Below are 24,678 nucleotides of genomic sequence, written 5' to 3' on the forward strand. Positions count from 1 at the left end.
TCTTCACACTAGAATTACAAAAATCAGGAATAACCTTTTTATTAAGGATTTAGTACCTTACAGAAAATGTTTAAGGTTTCTTTATTTTAGAGACTAGAATTAGACATTAGACATGATGGCCCTGTATTTGTTTGTTTGTTTTATTTTGTTTCTTTGGTTCATCTCAAAGTGCAAAATGTCCTTTTTCTTCTATTCTGAAATGTGATGTGCCCACTTACTTGAAATGGGGACAAAGCAAGGTGTCAGTATGACTTTCAGAATTTGTATAAGGACATGCTTCAGAAATTTAATATCAAAGATACCTTATAACAGACCATGAGGTTTTATTTCCTCCAAATTTATGTTATAATGTCTTCATTTGCCAGCTTTGTTTACAACACAGTAATTCTTAGGTAAAATTGCTGGGTTTGATTTTGTTGACTTTATATAGGTGAAATTCTTTTCCCCTTTTATTTATTTATTTATTTATTTATTTATTTATTTATTTATTTATTGTGGTATGCGGGCCTCTCACTGTTCACTGTTGTGGCCTCTCCCGTTGCGGAGCACAGGCTCCAGACACACCGGCTCAGCGGCCATGGCTCACGGGCCCAGCCGCTCCGCGGCATGTGGGATCTTCCCGGACTGGGGCACGAACCCGCGTCCCCTGCATTGGCAGGCAGGTTCTCAACCACTGCGCCACCAGGGAAGCCCTCTTTTCCCCTTTTAGAGCCACTATTTTTACCAAGTAATGTGTTTTGTAGTTTTCTTCTCACGAAATAATTTTCACTCAGTGTTTAACTAATAATTATTATGTACTTTCTGTCAACCATATGCTGAAAATAAAAAGCTGTTACTATCTAATATGAAAACCTTGCAGCTGCAGATGGAATTGTTCATTGTTGAATAGCTGTCTTTGGGTTGCATTGTGTCTGTCTTTTTGAGTCCTTTCCTCTCTGTGAGCAGTGTTTACGTGTATGTGTTTTATACATGTACTTGTCTCTTTATCTGTGTTACTCCTCCTTTGTCAGTTGTTGTTATTGCCTCCCTTCTTACTTCTTACCTGAGTATTCATTTCCACTGCACACTTGTGCTTAATTGACCATAAAATATAGTACTAAATTATTATTTATTAAATATGGTCACATTTTTAGTAGTCTACTTACTGCATAAGACATTTTAAATGTATCCCTAAGAAAGCTTTTCTTTACAAAAATTTACCAAAAAATATCATTTTTATTTTTGCATTGTGGATTAACCCACAATTAATAAGTGACCTTCCGTAGAAAACTGTTCCCTCAACTTTTCATAGTATCATTTAATAAGGAACAGACAGTGTGGCCTAACCAAATATAACTAGTAAAATAATCCTGTATAATGAATTATGATTTTTTAAATTTTTTGGCCGCACCGTGCGGCATGCGGGATCTTACTTCCCCTATCAGGGATCAAACCTGTGCCCCCTGCAGTGGAAGCACAGAGTCTTAACCACTGGACTGCCAGGGAAGTCCCTGAAGAATGATTTTTTTGAAACAAAGGTTACTTTAGTAAACCTTTTTTATTGTAGCAACTTTAAGAAACAAAGAATAATATAAAGTCTGTTATAAGCAGGAGCATTTGTTTACTGTTTTCTCTTTTGTCTAAAGACAATACAGAGGAAATGAAGGACAGATGCGGGAGCTACAAGATCAGCTTGAAGCTGAGCAGTATTTCTCGGTGAGAATCACTTTTAACATATAGATTGTTTCAAAACCTGACTTAAAACAAGGTATTTAGATTTTTAATGTGAACTATGATTCTTTTTTAAATGATTGTGAAGTAGTTTTCTCCCCTTCTTTATATCCCCATCTCTGCATTTCATTTCTGGATCTGAGTTGGTGGTCTGTTTAATTGTAAAGAAATGACTGTTTCTGTGCAAATATTTCCAGAATTGCTTTCAAACTGGAGCTACATATAAGACTTTGTTAAGGGTTCTGTCTGCCTGGTAGCAAGCTCTGGTGGTTTAGCGTGCCAGTATTATCATGTGTGTTTCTTGCATACACATTATAGTGGCCTACATACATATATCTCTAGGTATAACTACATACAGTTGTGGGTATAACTAATGTTGAGGAGCTTTTTCCTGTTTTAGCTCTGTGTGCACTTTTATGCATCTGTTATCCTTTTTCTCCATAAAAATCATTTTCTTATTTGCTGCACGCCAAGTTATTTTCATTACTATTGTTGATGAGCATTTATAGCTAATGCTTTGAGGCTTCATTGAAACCTCTGAATTTTTGTTTACTTCTTCTGGTTGCCAAGCTTGTGCTCTGCCATTTCAGCTTAACATTTATCTACCAGCTCCATTTCTCTTTCAGTGGCAACCACCTTTCCTATGAGCTTTAAGCAGTGTAATTAAATGCATGGAGTTTGAGTTACACTGATATACATGCCCTAGAAACCAAGTGTGAACAATATTGGAAGTATTGATTTCTCTAGTAAAAAAATCTGGATACCATTAGAGCTCTACAGAATTTCACACAATTAAGAGCTTCATGCTCTACTCTTTTCATCTCCTAATAAATATGGTGACTTTCTACTTCTGTATATTTTTTCTTGGCTTATTATACTATCACTGGAATATGTTTTTAAATTAAAAAATAATTCAAGATTATTGAAAAACTTTTCCCTGAGTGTAAATTAACCTTAACTATTCAGTGTGTGGTACTGACTTCTGCAAAGTGGTCTGTAATATCAAGCACACCTTTTTGTCCCTAGGCTTCCACAGAGTAATCATTCAGTGCCTCCATGTTTGGGGATGGCTATCAAGTGATTTGTGGTGGTTCCTATGGATTCTTGATTTTTGCCTGTATAAAAACCATACAAAATACTAACCCTGTCTTTAGTTTTGATTTATTCTATTGCTTGTGAGGACTGGGTTAGATGTTGCTAAATTTGATAAGTTATTATGAACCAAATTTAAGATTTTCTTTAATCTGGGCTTTCAAATCAGGTTATTTTTCTTTTTCTCACTTCATTGATTACACATATAAATTTCAGCGATTGAAGTCAGAGAAAGGAGAAATGAGTATCTGATTCCTAAATGCAGAATGGACTATTTCATTTTAGAAATTGTAAGCACTTAAACTAGACCCAGCCATCATTCTTCCTTCATTTGCATTCCCATGGAAATGTACTTTTCCCCCTAGAGAAGTGCTATTTCTTAGAGGTATAATTCAGTGTACAGTGTAAAAGTAGTACTCCACAACTATTTGCTGGTCCTTACTATTGTTTTCCTTATCTTTTAAACTAAAAAGCTGGTTTAAAAAAAAAGACATAGACTTCAGAATTGGAAGTTTACTCTGTAACCCTCAGCATCTAACACAGTGTGGGTCTAATACTTTTTCATACCTGTTAAATATTTGTTAGTGGAGTTGGCAAAAACGTAGTGAATTTTGTAAGAATCATTGTTCTGTAATAAGTATATATTATTCATGTTGACAGAACATTGATAAATCCTATTTATGGATATTTCTTCTACCTCTCAACCACCCACTTCATCACCCAAAAGAGAAGTGGTTTCTCTAACATTATTCACTTCAAGAATTGATCTAACTTTTAAATAAGCATTGCTTGCTAAGTTTCTTTATAATGTTTTTCCCAAATCAATATAATATTTATACATTTTTGAGGTATAATTTATATATAATAAATTGTACCCATTTTAAGTGGTTGATAAATTCTGACATGTGTGTATACTGTGACCACCACCACAATCAACATGTTTTATAAAACATTTCCTTCATGGCCCTTTGGAGTCAATCTTCTCCACCCACCTCTATCTGCAGGCAACCACTGATTTGCTTTCTGTCTTATTGATTATTTTCACCTATTCTACAATTTCATATACATGGAATCATGTAGTACACACTCTTTAACACCTGTTTCTTTCATACAGCTTAACATTTTTTAGGTTTATCATGCTGTATATATTAGTAGTTCATTCCTTTTTATTGTTGAGTAGTATGGGTACATCACAACTTTAAAAATTCATCTGATGATACATATCTGGGGTTGTTTCCAGTTTGGAGTTACTATGAATAAAACTGCAATGAAAATTTATGTATAAGACTCTGTATGGATATCTATTTGTATTTTTCCTGGGTAAATACTTAGGAGTGGAATTGTTGGACCATGTGTTAATTGTTTATAAGAAACTACCGAACTGTTTTTTAACCTACCATAAACACTTACTTCTTCTTATCCCTTGTTTTGCAGACACTTTATAAAACCCAGGTAAAGGAACTTAAGGAAGAAATTGAAGAAAAAAACAGAGAAAATTCAAAGAAAATACAGGAACTACAAAGTGAAAAGTATGTCCATTTTAGTTTAGAACAAGAATCAGTACTATAGCAAAACATTCTTAAATTTAAGGTTAAAGATAGAGAATAGATGTGCCATTATTCTGATGGCAGTGGAATAGCAAATCTTATTGGGCTAATTCAGAACAGATCAAACTAGATTCAGGCTAAATTTGCCTTTATGGTGAAGAAATAATTTGATACATTAACAGTGTAGCGGTTGTACAGAGATTCACTAAATTGTGACAGTAAATTGTTTTCAAGGGTCTCTCAATCTTCAAACATTTATTTGTATATAAATAGTTCACGCTGTATTTGCAAGTCATCATTTTATGTTAGGTAAAGGTATGCAGGGTCTTCCTCTTAGTATTATAAAGCAGGTTAATTTCCATTGCATGTGTGCCGAGGACCTTACAAGGAGGTGATCTTAGAAAGCGATTAAGTGTAACTACTGCTTGTAGCTAGATAATGTGAGAACAGACATTGAAACTAGTTTTCTCACATTGTTATATTCTTTTCCATTTAACCACCTTTGAAAGAAATAAAAAATTTTAACTTTTATTGTTGAAGCAAACAAATACATAAAATAGCAAAACATGTACAGTTTTATGAATTATATGACAAATATCATTATAACCACCACCCATGAACAAAATCTACCTCAGAAGCCCACTATATCCCCACTTCTGCTTATGCCTCTTCCCTCTGCATCACAAGAGTAATCACTATCCTGATACTTATTTGTTGAAGGAACTGAATCATTTGTCCTATATAATTTTCCTCAGTTATGATTTTGCTGATTCTGTTTCCATAGTTAGTTGAACATTTTCGTCTTCCTTCTGTGTTTTTTGCAAATCAATGGTTAAATCTAGAGTTTCACTGTTTAGTATGGTAGCCACCAGTCACATGTAGCTGTTTAAATTTAAACTTTAGTTCATTAAAATAAAATTAAAACTTTAGTTCCTCAGATGTACTAGCCACAACTTAGGTGCTTAATAGTCTTATATGGTCAGTGTCTACCATATTGGACAGCACAAGTATAGAACATTTCTATCATCGTAGAAAGTTTTACTGGACACCCCTAATGTGCAGGCTTAAACAGATTCAAATCTGATTTTTAGAGGGAAGAAGACTACCTCTATTTTTAGCAACCATTGGCACTCAGTACTGAGATCCTTAATACATTAGGTAAACTCTAAGGTAGGCACAAAGCTACATTTCTTGGTTTCTCTCTGTGACAGTAGTATACTCCTTTTGTAGAGTATAGTCTGTTGCCTATCATTTGTGTGGTGTCTACAATGTAATATACAGTCCCAGTTTATATGCATTCACAGTGAAGGGGACACCCAATCTGCTACATATTATATTGTTTCATGGGGTTGTTATGTTTTCCCTTGTTTGATCTGTTTAAGAGAAATGTGTTGATTACCACTATTGTGCTATGTGCTGTGCTTCATGCCAGTGATATAATTATTAATAAGTTATGGCTCTTACCATCAAGTGCTTCAGAATCTAGTCAGGAAACAGACATAATTAAGGTAGGTGGCTATGACAAAGTGCTATTGGAATATACTGAAGGGGTATATACCTTATCTTACCATCTGGGATTCAGAGAACATTCCCCAGGTGACAACTAAGAAGAGTAGAACTCACCAGGGAATGGGATATGGGTTGAGAACAATATAGGCAAAAGCCAGTCTGTGATTTGGGAGCAGCAAATGCTTTCATTTGCAGGTAGGGAGACAGTAGGTGACAGATGAGGCTGAAGAGATAAACCTGAGTCAGATTATGAAGGGCTTGTGTGTCATTGGGATTTATCAACATTGAAGAGTGGAAGTGTTTTTTTTTTTTTTTTTTTTTTTTTTTTGCCATTCTCTGTTGTATATCCACATCATGTAGATCAAGGCCGGGCAAATAATAAGTATTCAATGAATAAATGAAAATTTAAGCTAGGGATTGACAAGATAGGGTTTTAGAAGTCTCCAGTCTTTAGAGAATGGATTGGAGTGAGGCAAAGCGGGTGGATATAGGGAGTCCAGTTATACTGCCATTGGAATAATCTAGATATACAATTATAGTGGAAGTTGGCAGTAAAAGGAGAGGCAAGTGCATAGGAAAAAATAGAAAGTAGAGGCAATAGGAGTTGTAGATTTGAAGGTATGAGGATAAAAGTTAGGAAAAATTTCAGGTCAGCTCAAGTTTCTGACCAGGACAATTGGGTTGTTGGTAATGGTAGTCCCTAAGCTAAGAATACCAGTTTGGGGGAATGAGAGCAAACACGGTTATTTCTATTTCACACCTACTGAATTTGAGATGCCTATGGGATGTCCAAAGAGAAATGAATACCAGACATTGGCATTATTGCTATAGAACTCAAAGATAAGGACCTGAAGCCAATTCAACAGTCATTTCATGCTGAAACCACTAAGATAGATGAGATTTATTAAGACGGTTGTGTTTATCAGGGTTTATGAACTCTTGAGCCTATGATACCATACATGTAACTGGGTTGAAGTTAGTTGGATCTAAGTATCGGTAGCATCCATTGCGTGAGTTGTGAGGATTATAACAAACTGGAGTTCATGTCCTCAGTTCTGTGCATTTGCTGCCATATGGTAGCACTGACCCAGTACTTCAAGATCTTCTGGTTTTTCAAGAGAAGCCAGGAATCTCAGTTTTTACGTAAAATATTGGCCCAAATTTATTTTTAAGTGTGTATGTATGCATGCGTGCATGTGCACGCACATGCAGGTACAGAAAGGAGGTATGAGGGAACATTTATATGGACTCATTTGGCTCTCTCAAGCAACAAGTTGTAATCTCTAGTGTAGGATAAGGAATGGGCAGAGGAAGGGAAAGTATAAAGTTACCCATAATAACAAAGAGGAAAGCAGAGTGGGGTATCACAAATGCCAGGGGAATAGAATATTTCAAAAAAGAGAAAGTGACTTAAAATTCCAAATACTCAGAAAGGTCAAGTAAAAAATAAATTGTCCATTATATTTAAGGTTGTTATCTTGTTGAGAACAGTTCCTAAATAGTGATGACAATATTGATAGGTACTATACTGAAGTAGACTGAGACATGAGTGGGAAGGGTAGAAGTACAGAGAGAGTGGACAGCAATCACCTTGACCTCTTACTGTTCACAAACCAGTCTTAACTGCTGTCTCAGGGCCTTTGGACTTGCTCATCCCTTTGCCTGGAACATTTTCCTCTGAATATCCACATGGGTTCTTCCTTTACCCTCTTCAGGTCTAGGCCTAAACGTAATCTCAAGAGAGACCTTCCCTGAACACTCTTTCAAAAATTGAGAGTGCCCTCACCTTCCTACCTAGATGCCCAGCTCAGTACTTTCTTCCTTATTTTATTTTCACCTTAGCACTTATCTCTTCCTAATATATTATAGAATTTGCTTACTTATTCTGTTGTTTTTCTCTTTCCATTCAAACTTAAGCTCAACAAAGGAAGGAATTTTCAGTTGTTTTGTTTTTAACTCTAATTCACTGCTATATGCCTAGCATCTAGAATTGTACCTAGAACATTGTAGATGCTCAGTAAATATTTATTAAATCAAAAAATTCAAGAAACATAGTTGTTAAGGCAAGGATCTATGGCAGTAGCTGGAGGAGACTGTGAAGGAGCATCATTTCTTTTTAAAGATAGCAGAAATTTGAGCATTGGACATGGCAAGGAAATCAGAGTGGAAAAAGTTGCACATCTGTTCACTGATTCAAACAAAATTTCTGAGCACTTTCTATGGGCCAGATGCTTTTCTACGCATTTGGAATATAGCAGTGAATAAGAACAAAGCCCCTGCTTATAATCTTATAATCTAGAAGCATAGGGAATTATTGATAAATTGATTTCTGTAAGGAGATAGGAGAATAAAAGTGAGAGATTGGCCTTAAACATCAGTAAAGACAGGTCTTTTACTATGGAGAGTTGTGAAGGAAGTCTGGGTGAATGTAGTTGCAGATAATTTATATGAACCTGATGCAAAGCAGAAACCCCAGATGAGAACATGTTATCCATCTGAAGCCCTGCATTACCACCCCTTAATATTCATAGACTTACCAATGGCAGTATTTTTTATCTTTTCCTAACTCCCATACTCTTCTAGACAACTATCTTCTATCTTTTTCTCCCTTCTCAAATCAACAACTTCTCCTTGTTCTCATACTCAGCAAATGGCCTTGCTTCCTGGAAGTCATAGAACATCTCGTCTCTTCCACCACCATAGCTACTAACCTCTTTGCGTCTGTACCTAAAACCCTATCTTCCTTCTGATTCATGTAAATGGACAAAATTTACATGAATTTACTTAAAGGCAGCCCCTTGATCCCATCCTTTTCTGCCTACTTAAGAGTATGACTCCAATAATACTCTCATCTTTCCTACATCGTTTTTTCCTTTCTGTAGTCATTCCTATTGTTATATAAGCATACAGGTAAACATCTCCTTAAAAAATAACCTCCTTTTCTTTTTTGTTTTTTTGGTAAGGGTTTTTTTTTAATTTATTTATTTATTTTTATTTTTGGCTGCGTTGGGTGTTTGTTGTTGCGCGCAGGCTTTCTCTAGTTGCGGTGAGTGGGGGCTACTCTTCGTTGCAGTGTGCAGGCTTCTCATTGTGGTGGCTTCTCTTGTTGCAGAGCATGGGCTCTAAGTGCGAGGGCTTCAGTAGTTGTGGCTTGCAGGCTCCAGAGCACAGGCTCCGCGGTTGTGGTGCACAGGCTTAGTTGCTCTGCAGCATGTGGGATCTTCCCGGACCGTGGATTGAACCCATGTCCCCTGCATTGTCAGGTGGATTCTTAACCACTGCGCCACCAGGAAAGTCCAGCCTCCTTTTCTTTAAACTACATATCTACTTCCACGTAGCATCCTATTTTTTTGCTTCCTTTTGTAACAAACTTCCTTGAAAAGTGACATACCATTTATCATCAGGTCCTCTTCTCCCATTCTCTCTCGAGTTCACGCAAGACTTTTGTACTTATTACTCTACCAAAATAACCCTTTTCAAGCTCACTAGTGACTTCCTAATAGCTAAAATCTATAGCCAGTTCTCAGTCCTTATCTTATTTAATAGCAGCAATTGACATAGTTGATTACTCTCTCTTGACAAAATTTCTTTATTGGTTTCTGTGACACCAGACACTGTTTTCCTCTTATTGAACTGGCTGCTGTTCCTCACCCTTCTTTGCTCCTTTGTCCTTTCCCATCTCTGAGACCTTTAAAGTTTGGAGGACCCAAGGGATCACTCCCTCCTTGTTCTCATCTAGCCTCAGGGATTTAAATAGCATCAGTGTACAAGTATATTCTCCCCTGAATTCCAGACTTATAAATCTAGCTGTCTGTTTGACATCTCCACTTGAGTGTTTAATAAGCATCTTATATATAACATGTCCAGAAAAAATGCCTTACTCCCTCACCTTGCCAGCCTGCTCCTCCCTGTCTTCCCCATGTCAATATTAGCTATGCTGTTATTCCTAGTTGCTTAAATCCAAAACTTGGAGTCATCCTAGACTCTTCTTTTTTTCTTATACTCTGCATGAAATCCATCAATAAATCCTAGCTATAACTAAAAACATGTCCATAATATGATCACTTCTTACCACTTTTAACATTCACCAGCTTGATGCAAACTACCATCATCTCCAATCTTGATTATTTCAGTTGCCTCCTAAATGGTATCCCTGCTTCTACCATTGTCCCCCTTCTAGTCTGATGTTAAACAACAGCCAGAATGATCTTTTTAAGACAGAATACTCAGAGTAAAAGCCAAAGTCCCTATATTGTTTTAGAAAGCCTTATAATACCTGTTCTCTCTCCCCACTTCTCTTACTACATCTCACAACTCCCCCCAACCCCTCCTCACTCTGCTCACATTAGCTTCCTTCAGAACATTTAGGCATTTGGTATTAGATGTTTCCTTTGCCTGAAGCTGTATTCCGGGATACACTGCATGGCTCTCTTACTTCCTCCATATATTTCCTCAAATGTCAGCTTAGCAGAGAGGCCTCCTTGATCACCCTCTATAAAATAGTGACCACACATTGTATACACTACCAAACGTAGAATAGATAGCTAGTGGGAAGCAGCTGCATAGCACAGGGAGATGAGCTTGGTGCTTTGTGACCGCCTGGAGGGGTGGCATAGAGAGGGTGGGAGGGAGGGAGATGCAGGAGGGAAGAGATATGGGAACATGTGTATATGTATAACTGATTCACTTTGTTATAAAGCAGAAACTAACACACCATTGTAAAGCAATTATACTCTAATAAATATGTTAAAAAAAAATAGTGACCACACTCAACAGCCTCTTCACCTTTCTTTTCATTGTTCTGTGTGATATACTGTATATTGTTCATTTGTTTAAACTGTCTCACACTACTAATATATGTTTTCTGAGGGCAGGGAGTTTGTTTCTGCTGTATGCCTTAATTCCTAGAACAGTGTTTGGCACATAGGAACATTCAGATATTTTTTGGACAAAAACAGTTGTCCAAAAAATTATTATTTTTTGTAGTCATTATATGTCTTCCTCTTTAGACTTGAGGCAGCCTAAAGTATTTGTATTACTCTCTTAATAGAAAATAGTTGGAAGTCATTCATTCATTCATTTAATAAACATTTATTGAGCACCTACTGTCTGTAGGGGTTACAATTATGACCAAGATAACTCATCGAAGACAGGTTCTTTGGGAAAAGCAGGCAAACTGCAGTGATCTGGTCATGGTCTGAATGTCAATTCTGAAAGGCTTTTAAAATGTAATTCCTAAGGAGCATTTCTAGGATAGTTTACGGTGGTTTGCAGGTCTATTTATAAGTCTTCATAATCTCATTGAATTTCAGAGCTGGAAGGGACCTCAAAAATAATGTAGTTTAATCCTCTCATTTTATGGATTTGATTAAGTTGAGCTCCAGTAAGTATAAGGAACTTGCCCAATGTCCCTAACCAATTAGCTAGTGGTAGAATGGGGATAAGGATCTAGCCCTGGCCTCTTGATTTATAAGCCAATGACTTTTCCACTGTGTCATGCTGCGTTTCATTCCAGATCCCAACACATTCCCTTCTAGAAGTAGACCTCTTGCCATTGTTTTATTACCTTTTTCTTAGTTAAGCAAAATAGCAGGTACAAGATTAAAGTGTCCTTTGCTTTTGTAGTTTTTCTAAGTGTGAGAGGTTAAATTCATTACTTTCATAGGAAGTCTGTAATGGATTCAAGGTTTATTTTAAGCAGTAAAATACTTCATTCTTTTTATCATTTAAAAAGAATTGTGTTTTTAAGCATATGATTAAGTTAGAAGAATGAATTGAATTTGTTTACATTCATTTCTTTTTTAAATCTACTAGAGAAACTCTTGCTACTCAGTTGGATCTAGCAGAAACAAAAGCCGAGTCTGAGCAGTTGGCTCGAGGGCTTCTGGAAGAGCAGTATTTTGAATTGACCCAAGAAAGCAAGAAAGCTGCTTCAAGAAATAGACAAGAGATTACAGATAAAGAGCACACTGTTAGTCGGGTAAGTGTAATAGTTCATTAAGTTATGTGATTAAAATTAATTTAAAAATCAAAATAGGTTACATGTTAAAGTGTTTGGGTAAGTGTAAGTGCATGAGTATTTACTTATACACAATGGTCAACTTGTACTCATGTATAAAATAATTTATATAATCTAAAACAATTGTTAATGATTGAAGTTCTTATTCAGTGTATTGGGTTTTTTCCCTTTTTGGCTATAGATCTTCATATATTGTCTGTGAAGAAATGCTTACCTTAAATTCATTTATTTTATTATCTTAATAAATTGCAACTGTTTTCATGACCAGAATTCTATAAAATTCAGAGAAACTATTTTGGGATAAAAAATTCTTTGTGGATATCTACAAATCCACAAAAACCAGTACTACAAACAGTTACCTATTCCTGAAATTTATACTATGGTCTATGTATTATGGAGCTAGAAAGGGAAGTTAGAGAGATTTTTCTTCTTGGTGGTGAAGCCACTATCAAGTGCTCTGGTATAAGCAGGTCAGGGTTCAAATCCCAGCTTTGCCCCTAAGAAGTTACATGGTCTTAGCAGTGTGCTTTAACTTCTCCAAGCCTCAGATTCTTCATCTATAAAATAGAAACAACACCTATTCCACAGAATTCTTACAAAGATTAAATGAAATCATATAAATAGAAGGGTGAATGAGTACATTACTAAAAGACATTGTTGGAGGACAGGAAATGAAAAGTGCCCACTGAACTGAGAAGGTATCTTGAGACCGAAAAACAAGGCAGGCAACTCCATATAATCAGTGGATCAGTTTATTATAGGGTACCTTACTCACAGAGTGGGTTCGGACAGACAACTATCTGGAAGCATTCACAGCTAGCTGCACTCCACACCACCAACGGACCATTGGGACAATGTTATAGTTAACCTAGGGAATGGGGGGTATGTGCTTGGAAATAGGAAGTGCATTCCTACGTCAAGACTTATAAATGGATAAGTAGTCTCGTAGGTACCAGGAATGTGTCAGCAAAGGTCTTCATCATTGATTGGGGACTAACAGAGCATAGAGGCCACCTGGTCCTAATGATTATTAAATAATATCTATTAATTACAAAGCCCTTGATAACAAAGAAGTGATTTTTACCACACAGTACAGTTCTGGATAGGGTCAGGGGAAGGACAGGAGGAAATATATGGGCCCACAATGGCATCATTTATGCTAACAGCCATACAATAATCATCAAACATTTTAAATTGTTATTTTCATCATCATTATTCAGATGAAGAAAGCCCAGAAAGGTTGTGACTTGCTAAGGGTCACAGAGCTAGAAAACTAAATGCACATTTCCTAGTTTCTAGTCTCGTTCTCTTTTCATTACATTTTTTATTCCTTCTGTTCATATGTAATGTGTATATACACACACACTGAAATAATTTTTGGAAAATAACGATTTTTTAAAATATTTTGAATATAATTATATCACGTATTTTAAACTGGAAACCAGATGTTTTTATAATTAAGCAATGTCTGACCTGTCCTCATCTATGGAAAATGCAAGTATTTTTTTAAAGGTTATTGCTTTAAATATGGGACTAGCAAAGAGACTGTATAGCTTAAACATTTCTGTGCTTTGTTTATTTAGCTCGAAGAAACGAACAGTATGCTAACCAAAGATATTGAATTATTAAGAAAAGAAAATGAAGAGCTAACTGATAAAATGAGGAAGGCAGAGGAAGGTATGTAGGATTTTATTAAAAATCATAAGTTAAATCAAGTTCAGAGGTAAATCTTTATGTTGTGCATTAGGTTTTTGAAATATTTGTTTTCATATATTAAATAATTTTTGTAGCCTAAAGTATTATCTTAGTAGAACTTAAATATTCTCACCACCAACCCCCACAAAAAGGTAAATATGTGAGGTGATTGATGTGTTACTTAACTTGATTATGGGGGATCCTTTCACAATGTATGTGTATATCAATTCATCACATTGTACACTTTAAATATCTTAAAATTTTATTTGTCTATTATACCTCAATAAACTGAAAAAATTCTTTTTTAAAAAATTAATTAATTTTGTTTATTTATTTTTGGCTGCATTGGGTCTTCGTTGCTATGTGCGGGCTTTCTCTAGTTGCGGCAAGCAGGGGCTACTCTTCACTGTGGTGCGTGGGCTTCTCATTGCGGTGGCTTCTCTTGTTGCAGAGCATGGGCTCTAGGCGCGCGGGCTTCAGTAGTTGTGGCTCACAGGCTCAATGGTTGTGGGGCACGGGCTTAGTTGCGCCGCCGCATGTGGGATCTTCTGCACCACCACCAGGAAAGCCCTGGAAAAATATCTTAATGAAGTTACTGAAAGTTATTATGTGGTATATACTAATTTGAATAATTAGTTATTGTTACTAATAACTAATTAAGAATTAAATATTTTATTTCTTAAAATAAACCTTGAATCCATTACACAATTTCTATAAAAGTATCTCATTGTTACTTTGCAAGGCACAAATTAATTAATGCCGTGCAATAACATTTTATATAATTTGTTGACAGAATATAAACTGAAGAAGGAGGAGGAGATCAATAATCTTAAGGCTGTCTTTGAAAAGAATATCAATACAGAACGAACCCTTAAAACACAGGTATACATGCTCTTAGCCTTTTCCATGTGTTTGTATTTGAGTATCATATTCAGAAGTTAATATTTGCTCTTCATGTCCTTTTTCTTAAAACTGAGATTATGAGGTTCAAGCTTTTCATTAGAACAAGTAATGTAATATTCTTTCTTCATTAAATGTGGAAGACTTATTCAGGAAGTAGGATTTCAATCGAGTTAAGAAAGCTAATTCCTCTAATCATCTGATTAGTGAAGAATTTGTTTTAGATTATATAGAAAACCTATAGTTGACAGTAGGAAAACTTAATGAGGAGAAACCACATACTTGACTCAAGTCAGGAGAGAAGAATGGGGAGTGAGTAAGAAACTTAAAAGGGGTGGAGGTATCATTTTGTTTTGTATTTTGCAGCTCGATCAGATTTTTTACACTAAAACTTGATATCTTGTCATTTTACCAAGTTATCTAGTAGTTTAAATTCTTCATAAGGTACTGTGTACCTCAGTTGGTTTTTACAGTAAAATAAATATTTTCTACTTGATAGCGCCTTACCGCTAATCTATTCTCCCTCTCAACAATCCTTCAACTAGAGTAGTCTTTCAAAAATGCACTTAATACCTGTTGAAAATCCTTCCGTGGAGATTTTACTTCCCTTTATACCAAAACAGAAACCATGAAGAAAAAGATTGACATTTATTACATACAAAAAAGTCCAAAAGAACATAAGTTGAAAGAAAATAAACTAGGAAGAATTTTTGCAGCATGTATAGATAAATATAAAGAGCATCTGCAAAAAAGAAAAAGACAATCCAATAGAAAAAAGAAAAAGTAAGGGGCTCCTCCACCAGAGTAGGATGCCTTTGGGGCATAATTGTATTTTCTGTCCTTATATCTAGTGCCTATCAGAGTGCTTACATGCAGTATAAGTGCTGAATAATTGTTGAACAATAACTGGATTTTTGCAAGCCTGTCTGGTTCTTACATTTGAACAATGAGATGAATCAGTAATAGTTACTTGTGCTACCAGTTATCATATTCCAACATTCATTAGGTTCTCCTAATTTTCACATATACAAAAAGTCCTGCTTCCTGATTTTGAAGAAAAATATATATCTTTAGTGGAGATTTAAATTGAGTAGCTACAATGAAGAACCTTATTAATAACATTTTAATATTTTAATAGGCTGTTAACAAGTTGGCAGAAATAATGAATCGGAAAGACTTTAAAATTGATAGAAAGAAAGCTAATACACAGGATTTGAGAAAGAAAGAAAAGGAAAATCGAAAGCTACAACTTGAACTCAACCAAGAAAGAGAGAAATTCAACCAGATGGTAGTGAAACATCAGAAGGAACTGAATGACATGCAAGCGGTAAGGTTGTGTGTTGCACTTGTAGGATTATTTTAAATTGTTATTACTGTATATACTTACTGTCTACTGATCTCATTTAGATTTTTTAGTATAAAAATCATATTTAGGTTTATATTCTCCATAATTTGATTACTGTTACTCTAATTTGAACAGTGATCTTGAAAAAATAGAAAGATACTCTGTTGTAATTTTTACCCCTTAGCATCAGCTTGATTAGAGATGCTACTTTTAGAGGAAACAACCACCGGTTTTGCCTCTTTGGCTTCAGACTGAAATTGAGATATGGCTGGTATAATATTGACTATAGTTGGGATAGTGGAATTGGAGTATTATAGCTTTTTTGTTTCCTCTGATAAGGACTCAGTTTTCAAAATATCAAGCTTAATTTTTTGATGCTTCCTAGCTTAATAGCACAAAATTGAGAACATGGTCTCTGATCTTAGACAGACTTAGATACAAGCATTGAATCCATCATGTATGGTTTTACCATCCTGAGAAGCTTTCTATATCTTTTACATTATTTTGTTTGAAGCCATAAAAGCAATTTCTATTGTTTTAACAGGTGTTTGGTTTTGGTTTTTGATGCTTTGTATTAAAAAAAAACTTATTTAAAGCAAAGAGAAAAGGAGCTTATCCAAGCAATGTATTACTGAGGAAGAGAACTTGCACATTTATAGTTGTATTAAAATCTGTGGTAGTAAACATTCATGAAGTTTACAGTAAATTTTTAGTATTAGCAATTCTAGATTACTTATAGTTCCACTAATTCTTAATTTCTAATGTTGGAAATTTTGATCTTGATTCTTTATATTATCTTGGTATTTTTTTAAAAATAGCAATTGGTAGAAGAATGTACACATAGGAATGAGCTTCAGATGCAGTTGGCTAGCAAAGAGAGTGACATTGAGCAATTGCGTGCGAAACTTTTGGACCTATCAGATTGTACAAGTGTTGCTAGTTTTCCTAGTGCTGATGAAACTGATGGAAACCTTCCAGGTAAGAATATTTTCTATTACTTCATTCAAGTTTGCTTAAACGTCATGGAAATTAATGTAGATTTCTTTCATTTGGATTTCTACCTCTTTGTTGTTTTGTCCATGGATTCTTAAGAAGGGATTTATGTTTCTGATAGCCAGAGTCTGATGACATTTGTATACCTAGTGTATTTTATAGAATAAAAGCAGTCATAAGCAGTCTTCGGCTATTAAAATAGATCTGAATGGCTCTAACTAAATAGAAACTTGAAGACGTTTATGAATCAATATTGAACCAGCCTCATGCCATGGTGAGAGTTGAAACTGCTGCTACAACTCTCACCATTTAAGGAAGATTGTACATGTTTTCATTAGTAGCAGCTCTTCAGTGTTTTATGTATTTTTGTGCTAAAACTAAGAACTATACTTAATAATCAGAACCACAGCAGCTCTATATAGAAGCCCACCTAATGCTATAGTGATAAACTTTAATCAGACTTGAAGTTTCAAATTTGGAGAAATAGAGGGAGCAGGGAGTCGAGTAGAGGCAAAAGCGAGTAGCTAGGATTTCAGACTTTTTCTTCTTTTTCCTTTTTTTTTTCTAGTGGAGAATCAGTTGAAAAATAAACACAGCCTCATTCTTGGGTTCATTGTAGTGTAGGTTATAGTACATTTACGTCTTAACAGAGATGAACAACACACATATTACAGGTTCAATTTAGAAATGAATAGGTTATATATATTAAAACATGCATTACAGATTTTAAAGGCATACACACTCATACAACACATTTGACCTACTACATATTCTTAGTTCAAGGTCTTAAAAGTTTTGTTAACGTGGTCCTAAACTTGAAAATAGATTTTATTTAATGTATTTCCTGAATAATGCATAAGAAGATATGAATCAGCACATTTGATATAATAGGGATCTGTTTTAACAGATATTACTTGTTTTTTGAGAATTTGATATAAGAAACTTGATAGACTACTTAGAAAATTTTACGTTATCATTCTTGGTCAAGAAAGTGGGACTCAAAAGTAGGAAGTGAATTCAGTTCTTATTTGTATTCTGTGTAATCCCTGCTCTCATTCTTTGGTGGCTTTGCTAGCCCAAAATGAGATATCTGGAAAGGGAAGGACAGGGAATAAATATTTCTTACTCCAGTGGTCAAGAAATTCCTTCTGTATTCCCATTTTTGGCTGTCTGAAACCTCCTGCCTCTTGAGAATCTTGTAGGTGCACATCCTTATCAGAGGATACTTTGGATTTAATAAGAATCTCTAGCTTCAGCTGTTTTGAACATCTTTCTAAAGTTATGACTTAATCATCAGTTAAGAAAGAGTATGACTTTTAGGGGTGTTTGTCTACATTCCTTCACTTGCTGAACTGAAATTGTAGTTTAGGTTCCCTCTTCATTAACCCCAAGATATTTCTAGAGTTATTTGATTAAAAGAATTCTTTCTCTAGCGTAGGTTAAATATCCTGATGAGGTTTTTGTCTTTATCCCACCCATTTCCTTTTAACTTTGTTTATAATGTCTTACTATGTATGCCTTGGTTTTCTTTGTATTAAGTTAAATATTTCAGAGACTGATTCATTATTGGTGAATGCTATCTAGAGGATTTGAATTGAAAGATGAGGTTGGGGGAAGGTGATGAGTTTTATCTTTCATCCTGCTTTACTCAGGAAGGCTAAACTCAAAGCATTATCAGGTGGTTTGATTGGCAGACTTAGGTGAGATATCCATTTAGATTTCAGAATCCTGACCTACTAAATCCACTCAGGAGTCAGTCAGCAAAGAGATTTTTAAATTTTTCTACTGGTTCCATTCTGAGTGTATAATATTTAGAATAGCTTTGTATTTTCAGGGATTTTGCTTTTAAGGATTTCAAAGTTCAAACAAAGTGGGAAAAGAAAAAGGCTCTGGTGGCCATTCTCCATTGCTATAAAGGGAAACCAATTAGGGTATCTCTTTCTCTATTAACTGTGTTCTCAGTTTGAACTTTACAGAGGTCTCTGTAGTGCTGAACCTTCTCATATGGGAGACTATGACTTTCATATTGGAGGTAGAAATTAATGGATAATCATTACCAATGTTATTTTACCTCTGTGTCAGATATTTTACTAGTAAATTGAAAATCTGTACTAAGTCTGCCATTTACTAGATCTCTGGCAAATAAAGTTAAGGTTTTGCTGTAATATCTAGGAAGAATTGTAAAGAATTTTGGTATTCATTCTTGTGAAGCAAACATGATAACACTACACTACGGAAACTTGATGTGGTATTCATCCTTAATTTGAGAGTTACATATCATTCAAGTGTCTAAAAGATTTTTTTGAAGGTGATTAATTTTACTTAGTTTGGAAAACTGATAAATTTAAACTACAGATTTGCAAAGGGAGGTCTTAGAATAGTTAAATAGTTAAAATGAAGGCCTTTTGAAATATTGATCATATTTTTAGTTCAGTGAGATGGTTTTTTAAGTAGTTAGGTGGATAAACTGATAATATACTTTATTTCTCTTAGATTTCATCATTCAGTATAAGGATTCTCATTTAATTATCTTGTTTATTTAGAGTTCAGCCTCTGTCATTTTCTCAGCTGGCATCTTGTCATTAACTAGATTAAATCTCTCTAAGTTTCCCAATACTAAAAACCTTAGAGAAAATGGTTATCCTTCTCTGACTTATAACCCTTTCAAGTTCTTAATATCACTTTCATTCTCTTATGTCTTCATCCTCCTTTTGGTTCTGTGGCAGGTTGTGGCCTTAGCACTGTAAATATAAAGGTTACCCTCTAGGGTTAAGGTTTTCCTATTGCCTAGATGACAGAAAGACTAATGTGATATCTGGCTCTCCTTCTTTGTTTTTTTCCTTTCCTTTTGGAAATATTGACTTAAGAATCTGAAAAGAATGTAAAAATAGATGAAGCATTAAGAACACTGGTATCAGCATTCCATTAATATTCATTATCTCTTATGGATTATCTGCATCATTCTCTTTCCATCCAGCTTGATCTCAGACTTTGTAACTTAAACCTGTGTATGGTGGATTTCTTGGTATGTTTCCAAGTATTTGAGTATATAAGAGTTTCTGACTTGGCCCAAATCTAATCAATGATTGGAGATATCAGTACATCTGAATTCTTGAGCATTGATTTTTTTTTCTTTTTTATATCACTTCTGAACATAATTTTAAAATTTTGGAGTGATTCTCTACCTTTATTTCTTAAGCAGTATATAGTTTATCAAGTAAACTTTGGTAGTCTTCAGTGGTTAGCTTTGATGTTTAAATTGGCTGTATTTGATACTGATTTACATATAGTTAACCTCTTTCTTATTTGGGCAAAGGAGTTAGTTAATTGCTGATACTGCGGTAATGCACATCTAAATTTTTTTGTTAAGTTCAAATTGCTCTACAAATATGTACAACCTGGGACCAAGTTGTTTTTGTACTTCAGTAGTATGTTATTGATAATAATATAGACTTAGAAGTCCTCAGTATTTCTTTTATTTACCTGGAGAAGCTGATTTCTGTGCTTGTATTGTAAAAGATAGAATTTAGAGCATTATACTTTCAGATTGCCACTTAGGTCACAAGTGGTCATAGTTTTGAAGGAGGTCTTTATATACTTTAAAAAAAAAACTGGTATATTAACTTGCATGTAAGACAGGAGTAACTAGTTTTTTTATTTATCACTGAACTTAGTTTACCTGCTTCTCTGAAGGGAATTCACCAGAAGGAAAGACTAAGATTCTCTCCTATAACATTATTGTTTTAAATTGGCAAAAACCTTCACATATCTTCAGCATCTTTTTTGAGTTCCTAATTTCTTCATTTTATTTAAATTAGAGCAAATATAAAATTGGGCTTATTTAATTCATAAAATGCCCTTGATGTATAAAATTTCTATAGAAACACTGAAATGACATACATTCAGTCATACAGTCTTCAACGTACAACAATTCATTGAAAATATATTTCAAACCTAGAGCCAGAAAGCATAAATATTTTTGGCATTTATTCTCATAGAGAAATAACTTCGAGGGAGGGAATATTTTGGCATACACAATTTTGTATAAATGTCAAGATTTCAGTGGCTTTCACATCTTTTATTTTTAGTGAGGAATTACTGGTATTAAATGGAATTTGGCACACTGAAGGGAAATTATCCAAGCAATAACTTTTTTCCTTTTCTACGACAGAATATTTGTGAATGATCAACAGCCTTCTGTACGTTATTTAATATAAAGCAGCCCTTTGGTTTTTAAATTACAACCATTATTTAAATAGAGGGTGACTTTAATTGGCTAAGTCAGAAAAAAAGAATTGCAAAATAAGCAAAAAAGGTATATCAGGTACCTACTCTGTGTGTCAGATGCCTTGGAGTATATATTTTTAAAAAGTGTTAGTATATGGTCCCCTGCTCTCACAAAACTTACCAAGGAACTGCCCAATGGACCAAATTAATTATTGATGAACTAAATAACGGCAACTAAGAAAAAAACTTGGGAGAAGGAGGGGATCATTTTGAACTGAAGTTTCTTATTATTTCTTCCACTTTAACAAAAACAACAATTTAGACGAAGGGGAATAACAAAAGCATAGGGCTTTAGGTACAGGGAAGAAGTTGGAACAAGAACATTACTCCTGATTTAGTTAACTGCAAAGCTTGTTTAAGGAAAGAATATCATTGTGCTTTAGGAATTTAAACTCAGAAATTAGACTGCCTGGGTGAACCCTGGAGCTTTGACCGTTGCTGTGATTACCCTTGGGCAAGTTAGTTCACCTTGCTAAACCTTAGTCTCCATTTGTAAATGGAGGATGATAGTAGAACCTATCTTATCCTATATTCCTAAGAATGTAATATCCTATGTTCATGGAACTATTATAGATTATTTATGAGATATTCCTTGTAAAGCACTTGGGAAATAATAAATGTACAGTAGATGTTACCTATTGTTATCATTACTGTTAGACTGAACTGTTTCATAACTTTTAAGTTATATGGAGGAGGGTAATATATATTCCCCTTAGGGGTCATGATTTGAGCCATGGTATAATGTCACATTATAGCATTGTACCTTACAGTTGGTTACTTGTCCCTTCTTTTGTGTTTCAAATATAATAGATCTAAAAAAACAGTTAAATGTTCTTATCTCTAACCTGATATAAAATAATCATTTCTAAATGGAATCATCTTTTTCCCCCAGATATTTTTAATAAACATTAATTATATTTAAATAGTAATAATAATTATAAAATGCATTGATCAAATTAGTCAAAGAATTTCTGGTATGCACAAACTGATAAAACATTAGCAGTTTTACCAACTGAATTCTGTGTTCTTTTACTGTTTATTAAATTCTGATACTACAAACTTGAAAGGCTTTATTTATACCTCTTTTAGTTTGCTAAGAATTGTAATTGGATCTACCACTAGAATTAGGGACCCCTTCCCAACCAAATTTGGACACTTTTAATGAAATTGTTTTGGGTGTTTTACCAAAAAGTTTATCAGAATATTGTACTGAGAAAACAAATAAAATACTTGTCTCTTATTCTTTATATCTAGTTGATTCTGCCTGCATTCCTTATTTATTTATCTTCTATTCTTATCTTCTGTGAGTAATAGGACACTTGTGTACTTTTGCTTGCTCTTTCTTGTGTAAATCATGGCTCTGATTTGTTCCACTTGCTGCATTTTTTTTTTTTTGCTAAATACTTTTATATGAATGTTAAATGATATTTAAAATCTTCTGTATCATATCCCATTTAAGCTGCAATCCATTCCAGTCTTGCCTGGCTATTAAGGGTACTTCATACTTTTATAATTGAGTACTAAATGTTAATTTTATGCGGAAAGTGGCTTGGAATTTTTTTCTGCAGTATTTGTATGGCCATTAAAGTTGATTTGTGTGATTGAAGCATGAAAGAGCAAATTATAGCACTTATTCATTTAGCTGTGTTCGAATGCCTGTTGCTGCATGCTGTCAGACAACTTGTAATAGCTTTTCCTTTTGTGACAGTTTAAGGCTGAATACTATATTTTTTTTTCTTCTAGAATCAAGAATTGAAGGTTGGCTTTCAATACCAAATAGAGGAAATATCAAAAGATACGGCTGGAAGAAACAGGTACAATATGCCTCAGTTTTTCTAATTGATATCTTGTTACATATTTTACTTTTAAAGCATACAACTTGTATTAACTGCCCTATTATTGGCATTGTTTTTAGATTAATACAATATGATCTAGACATAAATGGCAAGTATTATGCTTATCACTTTAAACCAAGTTAATACTGCTCTTATCTCTTCCCCCTTTTTTCTCATTTCAGTATGTTGTGGTAAGCAGCAAAAAAATTTTGTTCTATAACGATGAACAAGATAAGGAACAATCCAATCCATCTATGGTATTGGACATTGAGTAAGTTGCCTTTTATTGAATTTTAAGACTGTTGAGTGTTAACCTACGATAATCAATTATTTTTAGACTTACCATTTAGTTTATATTTTGTTATTTAAACGTTATTGACTTTTTTCTTAACAAATTTAAATAATAACTATATTAAATCTTACTTTATCAAAATATGAGAGGGGAAATTTTGCATACCTGATCAATGTATTCTAAAGACAATTTTTTTTTAAATTTCAAGTGTTTATTGGTTTTATATTCATAGAACATCTCAAAGTATATGATTATATGGTCATTGTTAAGAAGGAAATAAAATATATCTTCTTTTTTTTAATACTAGGTCAAAGAGGTCTGTAATAAGCTTAAGTTTTTTCCTTGTATTCATTCTAAAACCATTTCTTAGGCACTGCTGCCTGTAAAATGTTGTGTAAAATGAGTAAGACAGTTTCATATTTGAGGAGCTTACAGACTAGTAGCAGGAAAGGTAGAATATATGCAGTAACATAAATTCACAGTGAAGTGTAGTGGGTGCAACAGAGAAATATAAACTTAAAATGAAGTTTTGCCATTCCTTTGTAATTAAACATTGTGGAGCTGATTATAGTTAAAATGTTAAAAAAAATTGAGCAAGTACCAGAGAGTACTGATATTTTATTTCTCAATTTTAAAAAAAGGCATTAGTTGTGAAAATTTAAATAATTAGCTTAACTGGAATAATACATAAACATTAATAAGAAAGACATCTTTCAACTAACTTAAATACTTTTTACGTTGTTGAGAGTTTGTTGTTTTACCTTTTTATTGAGATGTAATTTTCATACAATAAAATACATACATCTTAAGTGTTCAGTTCAGTGAGTTTTGACAGTTGTAAGCACCCGCATAATCAAACCCAGTACAAGATAAAGAACATTTCTATCACCCTAAAAAGCTCACTCGTGCCTCCTCAAGGGGAAAAAAAAAGATTATCTGAATTCTATCACTGAGATTTAGTTTTGCATATTCTAGAACTTCATACTAATCGAATTTTATAGTATGTACTCTTTTGTGCCTGGCTTCCCTCACTCGGCATAGTATTTTGCTGTGTGTATTGATTGTTCTGTTTATTGCTGAGTAATATTCCATTGAATGAATATATCTCAATTTGTTTATCCATTCTTTTGTTAATGGGCATTTGGGTTGCTTCTAGGAGAGCTATTTTAAATAAGACTGCTTTGAACATTCTTTTTGTGGACTTAAGTTTTCATTTCTCATGGGTAAAATACCTAGGAGTGGAATCCTGGGTCATGTAGTAAATCTGTGTAAATAAATCTACCAAACAGTTCTCAAAAAAGGTTATACTGTTTATACTCACCAGCAATATTTGAGTTTCAGTTGCTTCACGTCTTCACCAACATTTGGTGTTGTCAGTCTGACTTTTAGCTGTTCTAATGAATGTGAAATGCTATTTTGTTGTAGTTTGTATTTTCCTTATGGCTAATGATGGC

The 24,678-nt window shown here is 34.2% G+C and overlaps 1 protein-coding gene across 7 annotated transcripts in view; it reads left to right on the top strand.

Moving 5' to 3' along the window:
* The window catches only part of ROCK1 (Rho associated coiled-coil containing protein kinase 1), a 147,233-nt gene that overhangs the window by 117,343 nt on the left and 5,212 nt on the right, over positions 1 to 24,678 (top strand). For 6 of the 7 annotated variants that reach the window (XM_059039960.2, XM_067016006.1, XM_067016003.1 and 3 more), the window contains 9 exons: positions 1,626 to 1,695; positions 4,237 to 4,331; positions 11,673 to 11,838; positions 13,461 to 13,554; positions 14,366 to 14,454; positions 15,611 to 15,799; positions 16,636 to 16,795; positions 22,841 to 22,911; positions 23,115 to 23,203. In XM_059039960.2, the coding sequence (XP_058895943.1) occupies positions 1,626 to 1,695; positions 4,237 to 4,331; positions 11,673 to 11,838; positions 13,461 to 13,554; positions 14,366 to 14,454; positions 15,611 to 15,799; positions 16,636 to 16,795; positions 22,841 to 22,911; positions 23,115 to 23,203 (1,023 nt within the window). Of the gene's footprint in view, positions 1 to 1,625; positions 1,696 to 4,236; positions 4,332 to 11,672; positions 11,839 to 13,460; positions 13,555 to 14,365; positions 14,455 to 15,610; positions 15,800 to 16,635; positions 16,796 to 22,351; positions 22,401 to 22,840; positions 22,912 to 23,114; positions 23,204 to 24,678 lie in introns of all 7 variants that reach the window. The other variant, XR_010837080.1, reaches the window with a different exon arrangement.

The sequence above is a fragment of the Kogia breviceps genome, chromosome 15, assembly GCF_026419965.1.
Source record: "Kogia breviceps isolate mKogBre1 chromosome 15, mKogBre1 haplotype 1, whole genome shotgun sequence".
Taxonomy (NCBI): Eukaryota; Metazoa; Chordata; class Mammalia; order Artiodactyla; family Physeteridae; genus Kogia; species Kogia breviceps.